The following is a 14,627-nucleotide window of genomic DNA, read 5'->3' as shown; positions in this document are numbered from 1 at the left end:
ATAGTTCCTCAAAAAGGCAAACCCATCTGCCTCAAGGTTTTCTTTTTTCAGTAGTTATCCAAACAAAAATTATACGTTTTTTCTATATAACCTATAAAATATATAAATATACTGTAAAAACATTCAGTTAAATGATTAATTTCTTACTTTCTTTCATATTTTTGTCAGATATGCAATAGGGATTGCTGGGTAATAGGTACGTTGATGTTGTCCAATGTCAAGTCTCTATTTGTGTCAAGACAATTCATGAACGATAGCGAGCACTAGGGCCCATCATTCTAGTGTGCACTGTGGCACAAAGTTACTATCTCCAGTAGCGGAAATGATAAACCAAACAACCAAAGCAACTGTGGTAACTGTGGTTGGTAGGTTCTGAGGAAAATAAAAAGGGATCTGGTCGTCTTTGTGGAAGTAGTGCCAACAAGTTTTTCCACTTTAAATGTTCCTGTATGGGTGAAAGTTCTTCTACTTCTTGGGATAAAAAAAAACATTCAAACCCAGCTGGATTGTTTGAAACATACCACAAAGTTTCCATGACTGTTTATCTGAGCTTGTGAAAAGTTAATGTTTTGGAGATACATGGTTTTAACAAGACAGCAAAGATTTAACATCACACATTGAATGGCATCAGTAAGGCCGGTGCTCATACAGCTCTCACATGAAAAGGCACAACAGTGGATAATTATTGGATGTAACAGCAACTTTGAGAACATTCACTAAATATGGCAATGGCTCTCAACAGTCAAAATCCCACATGGAAATTAGAGCAACTGTTTCATCCATGTTTTATTCACAGTGCTGTTGTAACACTCATGCAGTGCAGTGTTTATTACATCAACAGTCACCGTGGCGTTCTGGTGCGGCTAAGTCTTCAGTAGTGGCAGTGGAAGAACTGAAGAATCCAACATACATCCGCCCCCAAAAAAAGTGAATGCACAACCACAGCAAGCAAAGTTACTTTTCAATACAAAAAAAAAGATTCACAACAAAAATACTAATGCATTAAGTGGCTTCAATACACTGTTATTATTCACACACACAGGTTGTACAGCAGACAAACTAAAACACAAGAGCAGAGAGTCTCTCAGACTTTGGGTTAATTCAACAGGTTTGGTTGCTAAGATTCATCACAACTCTGAAACATAAAAGGTTTTGGGACATATAAACAATGTTACAGCAGCCCCAAAAAGGTTGTCATGGTCACAGGAAAGCTGCTGACCCTAAAGTTGAATTTAAAGAAACATCCTCAAATTATAAAAATACACTCTTGCAGAGTTTAGACAACTGGACAGAGGTTGTAACCAGCCAACCTGCAACCAATCTGTTCCTCTATATTCTGTACATATGTCTTTATAGTAATACTGTAAATTTATAAATGATGATGATGGTGCCCCAGTTACATACTTCAGTATTAGTACTCACTAAGAAAATGAATCTAGTGTTGTAGTTTAATGTGTGTGTAAATAGGGTCACAAGCCTAAAAGTAAATATCAGTCATTATTTCAGATTCAGTCACATTCTCCCACGTGCAGATCGTACAAACAGTCTCTAAGAACTCACTACAATGAGACCAAACAATTTCACAGCTTTATCATCATTTCAGTATCAGGCTGGCATTTTTTATGTTTCCCACATCATCTTATGAGTTTGGGCACGAGAAAGAACAGAGCATGTTTGCATTATTCTAAAAACTACTTGTAATGACCAGTGAATTAGCAACTTAAAAAGACCAACATATGTGGCACATCAGTTTAGACTTGTTACCCGAATGTTTTGAAATGACTAAACACATTTCCACCTTTGGATGCTCCACAGAAGAAACTGTTTCAAAGTGAAAAGGATCTGGTTCCCCCTCTTTGTACGTGTTTGACTCGAGGAGACTAAGTCCCCCAACGATCAATAAATGTATGTAAATAACCAACAATTGTTTGCAGATGATAGCTCAGCAGTGGCCATTTCTCCTGCAAAGGTTTGTTTTGGATGATCTAACATGTCCTCTGGTGAAGATCTCGTGGTGGTGGTTCGTGGTCTCAGTCCGAATCAGAGTCTGAAAGCTCATCTGGAAAACAAAAGAGGAGTGTGGACCAGTTACATAAGTAAGTGGAAGTATGTAAATTAATCAAATAATATCATGCACTTGGAGACGTTTCCATCTTTGAAACAATCAGAGGACACAATGGATTTTCTACTCTCAAACCAAACAACAAAAGTGAACTTTTATTAAACTTATTGCTTAAAGGGTTGTTTTGCCCACATCACAATAAAGCATATTCATTTCCCCCTAGGTGTCAAACAGTGATAGTTTTGATTTTATTCACTGAGGTCTCAAAATGTCCCTCTCTGAAACTAGTGTAACCACTGCTATATAAAGGAGGTTAAAGTATCTCCTTTGTGGCACTCAAAGCACCGGAAATGATGATTTAAAAATAGAAAACAAACCTGCCATGAGACTTTTTGGCGCTGCAGTTATGTACGAACAGTTAGAAACAGTACAAACTGCTGATTTCCCCCATGGAGATAAATAAAGTACCCCTTTATCTTAATATCAAGTGAAGGAGGCACATAGTGTACATAAAAGTTGGTTATCTAATATTTAAGCATCTGTCTCTGCTGTAACTTGTGCACTTTAGTTTGGAATAAAAGGTAGACCTAAGAGCGGGGTTGAAGTACATACCCAATCTCGTGTCTAAATTTCGGTCTGTCGCGTGAGCACAGTTTGCCTCAGTAATTTTATTTGCATCTGTTCAGGATGCACAAAACTGCAGATCAAATGTTGAAGTTAACATAAGTTTAGAGGGTGGGTTTAACCAAATAACAAAAAACTCCCGAAAGATCAAAAAACAAAAGATATGACAGCTCGTTTATCATTTATCAGGGACACAAGTTAAATTCTATATCAGAGACAGATACTGTATCTCAAAACCTGGGCAACCAAAAACAAAACTCTCTGCATACATACTGCCTGAGGTAAATTTGGTTGGACTGACCCTTTAACTCCAGAGAGGGGCAGAGGGTTTGTATGGTATGTATGGGTACATCTCAAGATGTAGCAGACATGGCGCTTTTCATGCATCCAACATTCTTTTACAGATACACACAAATATAGTATACATATATATATATATATATAACATAAATGCTATATATGAGGTATTGATGTATTGTTCCTTAATAATAAGACATCCATCCAGCTCAACAAGTTCTCACTCCCAACTCGTCAAATATGGCAGCTTGGTCAGTGGCCCTACAATTTCAACGCCAACACTCTAAATTATCCTCTAGTGTCAGTTTTGGATTTGTCAGTATCCGCTTGTACATGTGTACAGTGTGTTTTCCAAATAAAACTACTCTAGGTTTAGGCAACAAAGCTACTGCTGAGGCAATGACATTGACTTTTGGTTTCTCACAGGACACAAACAGCAGTCTCTTGGGTGAAAGTCCTGTGTTGATCACCTCCCTTAGTGGACGTTCTTGTTCTTCATACTACATTAGTTGCTCTCAGTGTCTAGTATTTTGCAAAAGGGGTTTAGTTGAAAGCCCAGCGCATCTCATACAGATGCTAAAGGGTGCATTGCACATTGTTATCAGACACTGATGGGTGTGTTAAAGCCTCACCACCATGCAGGTTGACCCAGCCCTCGTGTCCTGGATCACAGATTACCTCACTGGCAGACCTCAATTTGTCAGGTTGGGGTCCATAACATCTGACACAGTGACCAGCAGCACGGGGGCGCCACAGGGGACTGTACTGCCCCCCCCTCCTCTTCACACTCTACACAGCGGACTTCAGGCATGACACCTAACTCTGTCATGTACAGAACTTCTCTGATGACACTGCCATTGTCGGGTGTATTAGAGGGGGGGATGAGGGAGAGTACAGGTCCCTTGTCAAGGATTTCACCACCTGGAGTCACCAGAACCACCTGCAGCTCAACACCACCATGACAAAGGAGATGGTACTGGACTTGAGGAGGCGCCGCCCATCTCTTCTGCCTGTTAACATCAGCGGCGAGGAGATTGAGGTGGTTGCCTCCTACAGGTACCTGGGGCTGCAGGTGGATGACAAGCTGGGTAGCACTGATCATGTCTACAAGAAAGTGCAGAGCAGGCTGTATTTCCTGAGGAGACTGGCGTCCTTTAATGTCTGCAGGAGAATGCTGCAGATGTTCTACCAGTCTGTGGTATTCAGCGCCCTCTTCTATGGGGTGGTGTGTTGGGGAGGCAGCACCAAACAGAAGGACACACAGAGGCTGGACAAACTCATCAAGAAGGCCACCTCTGTCATCGGTGCAGAGCAGGAGTCTGTGGTGTCGGTGGCAGACAGGAGAACTATTTCCAAACTGCTCTCCATCATTGACAATAGCTGCCACCCACTGCATAAACTGGCGATGGGGCAGAGGAGCTCATTCAGTGGGAGGCTGCTCTCACTGAACTGCTCCACAGACAGGCTGCGGGGGTCCTTCCTGCCCAGAGCCATTAGACTGTTCAACACAACACTGGAGAGGGGAGGGAGATGAGTTGCGGCGGGGATTTGCACATTTGCATATTTGCACATCTCACTGTCATGCTATTTTTATCCTATTTTTATTACTATTTATTCTAGCACTTTATTCTGTTTTTATGCACTGTGTGTATGATTTGTGTTTTTATGTTTATGTCTGAGCAGCTGAAAATACAATTTCCTTCGGGATTAATAAAGTACCTACCTACCTACTGACAATCTGGGAATGGGAACGGGTTGTCCAGCTGGGCGGTGGACAGTGCTAATTGCTACACCAACATTTAGCACAACATATTTGAGCTTTATCTGAAGGTAACGCAGCCTATTAAGTCCATATTGGCCTATCAACATTATTATCAAGTCTCAATGAGCATTTATTAATGTGTTTTAACACAAGGTGGCTCCTCTGCAGGAGGCTCTTTATGATTATTCGGTACTTTAACTTTGCAGCATTGGCCTTAAAAAAAAAAAAAAAACCCGTCCACACCCTATTTAATACTTTATTTTCCTCCAAGACTTTTCCTGTTTTTTGGATTTGGAATGCATAGCTAGCCTAGGTAGGGATACTCAAGACGAGCTACTGCTGTTGAGGTTTGGCAAAATTTAGAGGAAAAGGTGCCAGGCCATAAATGTATGATGCACATTTTAGTTGATGAAATGTTAAAACATCTTTCTTATTTGGTGTATAGGCTGCACATTTTTACAGTTGGAGAATGTAAGAATTTCTTAAGGTTTATAACGATGATAAATGAAAATTAAAATGTTAAAAAACAACCGGGAGCATGTGGCTCTGGAGCTGCAGGTTGCCTTTCCCTGAGGTTAACAAACATCCCAAAATATGGAACTTGAGCCATTTCATGTCTCACATATTAAGTTATGTAAAGACATTTCTTTTTCAAAAAAAATAAAGTCCATAAGTAAAAACATATACAGTATTTTATTTAATATAGCTGTTCTTATTTGGCCTTGTATCAGATTTTTATTTGGTGTATTACCTTGCTGCCTTGATGGCTCATCATTGGACTCTCCTCCTCCTTGCTTTAGGAAAGCGGCCAGCTCATTGAAAATGTGGTAAAAATCTAAAGCGAAAACGATGGTGGCAATGAACCCAAATATCTGTGAAAAGAGGGACGTTTGATATCAGTGCAGTGTTGGACAAACGCAAAGTGTGTTGGTTGTACTTAGTAATACACAAATCATGATGGGCTATGATGAGATGGTTGAAAAGTCGACTTTACCCCAGCAGCCTTAGAGGAACCATCTGCATATTTGGACACTGCAATTATGGAGATGATGAAGAAGATGATGGAGGCTGTCACACATCTCATGAAATCCTTTGAGGGAAAATAAACACCATGATTCAGAGGGAAAATATAACTTTATCTGACCGTGTTCTTCTTTTATCACTGGAATACATTTTTTTGTTATGTACAGTAGCACGTGTATCAGTTTAATTTGTAATTTGCTCTCACCATAAGAGGCCAGAGGAAGCCTTTAAACCTCTCATTGAATTTGGTGGCGTAAGCGAACAGCAAGAAGAGAGCAGCCAGGAACTCAAACAGTGGAACCGTCACAAAGGCTGCTGCCCGGGATGCCGCGAAGCACACAAATGATATAAAGGTCAGTGCCTACAGAGACAATTCAAAATAGAGAAAAATAAGTTGAACATGCACTGTATGTTTACATCAATGAAAAGCTTGAGACTGAAGCAAAGGGAAACTAAAAACTGTATTTCCTGTTATGACTGAAGACAACTCAGACACTGAAAAAGACACTTATCTGTCCTCCTTTCATGAGTGTATGTACATATTTATCTGTTTCTAAGTGAGCTGCATGAGGCCAAAGGCAGCTCTTCATTTTAATGCCATCTAATACATAAAATGAAATTTAATCTTCTTTGATCTTCTCCCTTTAAGATAATTACATTATCTTTATAGTTACATTGCCCCGAAGCTGTAAGTCTGAGTGCGAATCACAGCTTCAGGCCCACTTCCTGTAAGGAGATACAGCTGTTAAAAGACAATGTTTATTCACACAGACTTGTGTTACACTGAATCCCTCTTGTTCTGTCTCACACACAAACACGTTCGTGCAAACACCCACAAACACAAAGCTGCTGTAATGAAAGAGGAGGTTAAAACGCGCCCTGTGTGTTCGCAGCTAGTCGTTACGATGCCAGTAAATGAGCCTGCCTTGTGTTTGATGCTCTCCATTAGAAGTGCTGGACAGATCATATCAGTGCAAACGAAAGCAAGTCCAGACACTGTACACTCATACAGGCCCGGCCATCTTGTCTTTGTCTCAGTCAGTCATCCCACAGTGGCCTGAGGTTATAGGAACTCCCCCTGACTGAACTCGACTGCTGCAGCTGCTGTCACTTAAAAATGCTGCGACAGAGCAGCATCCTGTCCTGGAACCATGAGTTGTGTCTGTAATTAGACATATAACACCTACAGGTGAACTACAGACACTTCTCTCTGAGCTCTTCAATAGATTCTCATGCATGTTTGCTTATGGAGAATAAAGTTTTGGATGTTGGGGTGACAATGTTGCAGTTAAACAGCACAGGATAAGCTGGCTCTCTTTATTCCTTGTACTTTACATCTGGCATGTTACCAGTGGTGGAAGAAGTACTCATTTCTTTTACTCAAGTAAAAGTAGTAATACTACAGTGTAGAAATATTCTCTTACACGTAAAGGCCATGCACTGAAAAACTTATTTAACTAAAAGCACAAAAGTGGTAGCATCAAAAAGTGAAAGTACTTCTTTTGCAGAATGGTCCATTTTAGAATAATGTGTAATGTATCACTGTATTAATGTTGCAGCTGGTAACGATGGAGCTAATTTTATTTCTTTGTAATCTGCTGGGTAGTTTAACCCAATGGTTGCCAAGTGGTGGGTCATGGTCCAAACGTGGGTCATGGGTCACTGCAAGTGACTCGCCAACATGTCAAGTTTGTAAAAAACACACTTTATTATGAAGTACAGTGAATTTCCAGCACAGAGCTTTTATTCTGAAGTGCTGTTACCTGCTGTAGAGTGAGTGAATAATGGACAGCTACTCAACAGAGACAGCAAACTATCTCTGACATGGCAAAACGTAAGTATGACGCTGAATATATTAAACTGTGTGGACCTTGAACTAATGACTAAGGAGAAATCTGGACCTCGTGGCAGCACCAATTGGGAACCACTGGTTTATTAAAGGGATAGTGCACCCAAAAATGAAAATTCAGCCATAATCTACTCACCCATATGCCGATGGAGGCTCAGGTGAAGTTTTAGAGTCCTCACATCCCTTGCAGAGATCAAAGGGGAGAGGGGGTAGCAACACAACTCTACCTAATGGAGGCTGATGGCGCCCCAGATTCAAACGTCCAAAAACACATAACTGAAACCACAAAATATCTCCATACTGCTTGTCCGTAGTAGACAGCATATGGGTGAGTAGATAATGGCTGAATTTTCATTTTTGGGTGCACTATTCCTTTAACCTATTATAATAAATCATATTTTGTTGGTTAATTTTTATTTTATATGAATATTTTTAATCTGCAAAGTAACTAAATATGTCAAAATAAATGTAGTGAAGAAAAAAAGTAAAACATTTGCCACCCAAATGTAATGGAGTAGATGTGTAGAGTAGCATAAAATGCAAATACTCCAGTAAAGTAGAAGCATCTTAAAAATCGTACTCTGTAGTACTTGAGTTAGCCTATATTCCACCACTGCATGTCACACCAATAAGGCAAATTCTTTTTCATGTTGCTTTAAGTCTGAAGTCTGAGACTGCTCTGGGGCTGCAACTAATAAAAACAGATAAAAATAGTACAATAGTGAAAAATGCCCATCGCAGCTTCCCACAGGCCCACGGAAACTGATCTTTGAACATCTTGTTTTCTTCGGCTTAGAGTCCAAAAGCCAAAGATTTTCTATTTACAATTAAATAACACAGATAAATAGCAGGAAATCACATTCAGTCACACTGAAGAAGTCTGACACAGAGTTTATGACATTTTGCCTGATAACTGATGATAACTAAATGCTCATGTGACTAAATTGTAGGTGGTTAATTTTTAGTAAAATGCCAAATCAGTTTGTTTTGCAACCTCTGTGGCAAAGACAAACCATATGTTGAAGTGGGCTCAGATGGGAGAGAGCGTATTTTCACAGCCTTAAAAGGTATGCGATGAGTCTACTGAGCAGGTAGTGAAACTTACTGTAACTTCATATGCGGCCTTTAAACTCCCAAAACACATTACATACTCAGCTAGGAATGCTGACAATCACTTTATACCACCTAGGGAGGAGGCACACTTTGCACACATTTACCACACCATGCACCCTTTATTAACATCTTGTTTGCATTTTGAAAATATTTCAAACACTACAAGAATCCGCCTTTTTTTTTTTTTTTTTGCAGCACATTAAGTTTACACCCTGTGATTTCACATTCCTTGTCAGGCCTGTTGCTGGCTGAGACTCCTAATGAGAAATACACTGTGGTGTGACACACTGTGTATAATAATGCATGCTCAGCAGGATCTATGTCTGACTAATACTCCCAAGAATGGAAAAGCAACGGGCTGCTTTCACTTTACTCACATCTAACAGTTGAGCTGTGGGCTCATATAACGCCGCCTGTAAAGCTTAAGACTGTGTCAGAAAGACAATACGACCATGATACTGTATTCCGAGAAGAAAAGCTTCCCGGCTGCTGCGAGGAGGTTGCACACAGTAAACACCAGGAATATATAAATAGTAATAACACCATGATTAAACCTACTGTACACTCAAAACTTCAATTTACTACCATTTCACAGCTTTGAACTACAATGGAAACTCAAACTTTAGTTTTCAGTGCATCAATTGGCATTTTAAAGGGCTAGTTCACTCAAAAAAACAAATAAATAAAGCCCAAACAAACACATATTCTCTCATTTGAACCTAAACATATATAAACAGGGAGATATTTGACCAAGATTTGGGATATTTCTTCGTCAACTACAATGAAGAAACTTCTTTTTCTGGTCATCGCAGTGAGAAAATACACAACATTTAATGAACTTTGGATAATCTACAGACTTCACTGTCAACGGTTTTCAAAGGGACTATTTCCTCTGTAAAAAAGTAGTTCCAGTGAGGGTTGGGTCATATGACAACTATGTGAGACATTATAGATTTGTCAGCTGTCAGAGACTTTACCATACTGTTATACTGTGGAAGCTAACCTCTTAACATCTGGCGTTGTATTACATCATTGGTGGTCATTTCAGTTTTGCAACCAAGGGCGTCGATTTTGTTTCAGCACTGGGGGAGGGACACATATGAAATGAGGGGTTTGGGAGCCTTCCCAGGAAATGTTCAGCGTCACTTATTCCTACATTGTGAGGATTTTTTATGCATCAGTTTATGGTGTAAATGTCTTTAATTTCATCAATAAAAGTCCTCATGTTTTTATTATGATACATTTCATAAATCATGTGCAACCTCACACTCTTACCACACACACACCCATATATGCAGGGCTTCCCTGTACGTAACATGTGCAGAAGTGGTAAGACAGGCATGTGTGACACAGTTCATTTGATCAACTTAGTTAGTAGATCATGACCTAAATAACAGCCACATTCATATCTGTTCTTTGAAGCTTAATATAATATCAGATTTTTGCAGGGGTTGGGTCTGACACCCTGCACACTATATCACAAAAGTCCTTAAGCGAGTCATACCACTTCAAGTTCAAACCAGTGTGCACTCTCACCTACATGCAAACAGCAGCACACGCTTCTGCTGCGTACTGTCAGTAGAGACTGATGGGCTTTTGGGTTTAGAAGCATTTTAGCCTAGAGGGGTGAAGATCACAGTCACATTGTTGAGTAGCAGTAAAGAGACTGTAGTGTGTGTGTGTGTTTGTGTGTGTGTGTGTGTGTGTGTGAGTGTGTGTGGGAGTGAAAGGGGCTGTGTCTCCTCTGCATTCACACACACACACAGTGAGGACTGTGCTCCAGGCTATATGTTATGGCAGCAGAGTGAAGAGATGTGACTGTGAGGAAGATGACTGCTCGCTCACATGACACAAATGTAAGAGGTTTACAGACCCTTCCCATAACCCTTCACCACCAACACCATCACACACACACATGCACACACACACACACACACACACACACACACACATAGCCTACAGTCTTTCAGTTCCTGCTCTGTTGAAATTCACTTGAACAGTCAATGAAAAATAACTTCTCCTCTATGAACTTGCATAAGCTGATTAAACTGAATATGAATCATACAAACTGGCACAACACACTGATAGACCGTTATTGTCTCTGTGCAGTGAACAGGATGGCAAGCCTTCCTGCAGTGTCTTCATAATCCAGTCTAAATGTTTATTCCAGCTCCCAGAAGTTTACCTCATAGCTGCTACAACTCCTCACTGCTCCTCCCTTTACTAATGGAAACCTTGTGACGGAAACTGACTGACCCATATTCAAAATGACAGTTATAAAGTCTCTTAAAGTTATTTCTGAATGTGCATAAGAGCAGCACACTGCTACAGCTGCCATAACTGTAAGAAAACAGCAGATAAAAGTATCCAAAACGCAGCGCGCTTTGACTTTAGTGCGCATTCTGGTAAAACAATAGCACGGTAAGAGTTTCATTTGTTTCAGAAGAGATCCATCTGGTCATTTCTTACCACTTCAGCAATGAGCAGCATTCCTTTTCTGGAGGAGGCGAACTCTTTGCTCGGGAGAATGGAGAGCAGGACATTCTGGCGCGGCCGATTCGAGTTGGGAGCCTCGATGTCCCCCATGGTTGGAGAAGGAAAAAAAAAGCTACAAACACTCCTCAAACTTCAGATAGCCCCAAACTACCACGTCACACAGCGGGTTCAAGGCAAAACAAAAAAGATAATGTGGAGGCGTGAGGCTTCTCGGAGGTGGAAACGGAAACAATGACAGCGCGGAAACGCAGCGCCAGCTCCCAAAAAGCGCAACATCTGCTTTCTCCAGATGTGAAATGCGATGCCCCCCAGCTGCATACAACACAATCCTCAGCCACTCAGTGGAAACATCCAACTCATGATGTCACAAGGCTAAAATAAAACTTTATTGATGTTTGTCATTTCCGTCAGATTCATGTCAATTTTACAAATACACACAAAATACAGCTGAAATCTTAAATATGCTGAAAAACTTTGGATTATATTGTACAATACAGTCTTAGAATATACTCAAGAGAAATAAATTAGTGGTAGAAGACTTCTTGATCTTAATGCTCACATAGTACACTGTGCTCATTTACTAATTGATTTATTATTAATTTGTTGTTGTTTCTTGATTCTGGGTTTCACTTCTTGGCCTGTTTAATGTGATGTTCCTGAAAAGCAAGTAGCTGTCCACACACAGGACCCCAGCTGATATCAACCCGAATATCTGCAAATAAAGAGCAGATTTCAAAATGAATGCATCATGTCAAGACATCCAGGGGAACAGGGGAAAACAAAATCATGTAACACAGAACTGATATTGCAAATAGGGGAGAGCGGGGCCAGTTGGGACAGTTTTGCATTGACATTAAATAACCTCCTATCACTCACAGACTGCTTGAACAGTAATGGAAATCATTTAATCCCTGAACAGATAGTGTCTGCTAACAACTTAAGTTTTCTAGAGTCCAACCCAAATGTGAAAGTCACAACTGACCCTTTGCTAAGTCCCACCCATGGACGCAGACTGGCCAGTCATAATGATATCCTTCATTTTCAGGCTGGTTTTGTGGATTTGGAGCTAAATGTTATGCCTGGGGCACGTCGTGTATTAATGATACTCGTTACCTGGAGAGGTTGGAAAAAGATATACGTTTCTTCCCTGTTCCAAAACCAAAATCAAACCCTGAAAAGTGTAGGGTTAGCTAACGTTAGCTAGCTACTGAAGATATAGCCTACTGAATGTATACACATGCTGCTTTTGCTTTTTAATGATTTTAACAGTGAAACAAAGACCGACTCTGCTGTACAGGAACCAGTGAAGGGAAGCAGGGAAACTTTGCTGATGTTCAACCAGCTGTGTGTCATCGCAGTGTGTGCAGATGAAAGTTGTATGACATCCCCTGGAGATCCCTGCCCGTCCGGTGGCAGAGGTCCGGGGGCAAAGCCAATCACCATTCATCTGCACATTCTGTGATGCCACACAGCTTGTTCAATATCAGCAAAGTTTCCCTTTATATTCAGTCTTCTGTGGCAATCAGCAGTGATGTGGTGGTTCACTTTTACACTGTGATCTGTAGCCTATAGTTCGGCTTTAGCTTCTAACTATCTTTGTCTTTTTAACCTGTTGTTGCTGCTGAGTCAGTTTGACATCCTGGATATATCCTTCAAACACAGACTGTAGACCCCTCTGTCTGCTTCTCTCTGGAATCACTGTTTCATTTTTCAAAGAATATAATATTTCTTCAGGAAGTGCAGTTAGTTACAGTGTGGGCGTCATGCTTACTCCGACTATCACAAAGGGGTGGGGCTTAGCGAAACGTCAGTTTTGTAAAATGTACAAGGAGTGCATTTTCCCAGAATTCTGCCTCTCCAGGACAATTGAACACCTTATATTTACAATTTCACTTGCTCACACAAACATTTCACAACTGTGAATAAAATGCGAGGAACACTCAGAGGGTCTCCACTTTGAGGTCGAAACTGAAGAAAGTGTGGCTGAGTATGAGCATTGTGAATGCCATAGGCATAGTTGCTTTCTAACTTGCTACTAACCGCCCCCCTGTCCCACCCGACCCCACTCTCCCCATATAGAATAGAAAGAAATATTCCTCACCCCTCCAACCAGTGTGCCTGTGACAGTGTACGTACTCACAGCCAACAGGCTCAAGATGATAAAGTAGACGGCTGCAAACACTGAATTTAAAACATCCTGAGGAGAAGAAAAAAAAACAAGAACATTAAAAATGCAACATGTACTGTGGACTAAGATGTGCATGTGCTGTAAAAAGAAAACACCACCCACTATAAGAGGCCAAAAGAAGAAAGTCAGCCTCTTGTTGAGTTTGAAGATGTACAGCAACACCAGAAGTGCAGTGATCAGAAACTCCAACACTGTGGCTGCGATGTATTTTGGTGTGGATGCTACAGCGAAACACACAAACGCCACAAGCAGAGTCACCTAGAGACACAGCAAACACAGAGATGGTTACTGCAGTAATACAAAATATCCTTAGGGATTTAAATATGGACAAATGATTGAATTGTAATCACATGCACTTCCAAGACTGTTCAGGGACCCCTGTATGCAAAAATATTCCAATACAATAGGTGAAAATGAGCTATCTGTACTGCATGCAACACGCTGCATTGTTTTTGCCCAAAACTGCATTCGATTGACACAAAGAGGAGACTGGTGCAACCCATTTTCATTCAGATATCTTGAGGTTAGAGTTCAAGGGATGCCTGTGAAAATGGCCATGCCAGTTATGTAAAAACAAATAAATAAATATGCCATACTTACATGCATATGCATACCCACATATACACATTGTATGGTTAGGCTACAGTTAGCTTCTCATTTAAGGCTTTAAAGGACAAGCGGACAAAGGAAGCAGAAGCCCAGCACCATCACTTCTGTTTCACTCACTGCCTTCTTTCAAACATGTTGCACATCTCAGTTTACGCAGAAAAAGAGGAACTAAGTCTCGGCTAATATTTCCACATCACATATTTTTATACACACAACTGATCCAGTTGCTCCTTCAGCCTCTAAAAATGCTCTCAGTGCATCAATCTGGGTCACCGCTATAAACAAACTAGTTCTGGTTAAGGAATTTTGTGCCCTTTCTTCATCCCTGCCTCATGTACAGTATCTGTTCCCCTTTCTGATTTATACTTGACAGGCCTGAGATGTCACAACGCATCTGTCCCAAATTGAAAAAACCTTCAAACTTTTGATGATGTGTGAAATGTCTCACCATCTCTGCCACTTTCAGGATCCCCCTCTTGGACTTGATAAAAGCAGTGTCCACCTCCATGGCTGGTATTTTACTCTGGTCCTCTGACATGATGGTGCAAGTTGACTTGCAGAAGACTGCTCACTCTGTCTGTTTCCTGAAACATGCAATTTCCTT

The 14,627-nt window shown here is 40.7% G+C and overlaps 2 protein-coding genes across 2 annotated transcripts; both read right to left on the bottom strand.

Moving 5' to 3' along the window:
• Positions 1-768: 768 nt before the first annotated feature.
• Positions 769-11,533, bottom strand: cmtm3 (CKLF-like MARVEL transmembrane domain containing 3). The gene is made up of 5 exons (XM_050045180.1): positions 11,200-11,533; positions 5,974-6,129; positions 5,740-5,835; positions 5,497-5,617; positions 769-2,059 (listed from the first exon to the last, which is right to left on the bottom strand). Exons 1-5 carry the CDS (start codon positions 11,314-11,316, stop codon positions 2,031-2,033), a joined length of 519 nt encoding a protein of 172 aa, XP_049901137.1. The 5' UTR covers positions 11,317-11,533; the 3' UTR covers positions 769-2,030.
• Positions 11,534-11,590: 57 nt separating this feature from the next.
• LOC126391957 (chemokine-like factor) lies at positions 11,591-14,619 on the bottom strand. The gene is made up of 4 exons (XM_050047011.1): positions 14,472-14,619; positions 13,517-13,672; positions 13,328-13,423; positions 11,591-11,938 (listed from the first exon to the last, which is right to left on the bottom strand). Exons 1-4 carry the CDS (start codon positions 14,559-14,561, stop codon positions 11,822-11,824), a joined length of 459 nt encoding a protein of 152 aa, XP_049902968.1. The 5' UTR covers positions 14,562-14,619; the 3' UTR covers positions 11,591-11,821.
• Between the last annotated feature and the right edge of the window lie 8 nt (positions 14,620-14,627).

The sequence above is a fragment of the Epinephelus moara genome, chromosome 1, assembly GCF_006386435.1.
Source record: "Epinephelus moara isolate mb chromosome 1, YSFRI_EMoa_1.0, whole genome shotgun sequence".
In the NCBI taxonomy this organism is placed as follows: Eukaryota; Metazoa; Chordata; class Actinopteri; order Perciformes; family Serranidae; genus Epinephelus; species Epinephelus moara.
The sequence above is the reverse complement of the archived record's forward strand: the minus strand, read 5'-3'. Positions and strand labels throughout refer to the sequence as shown.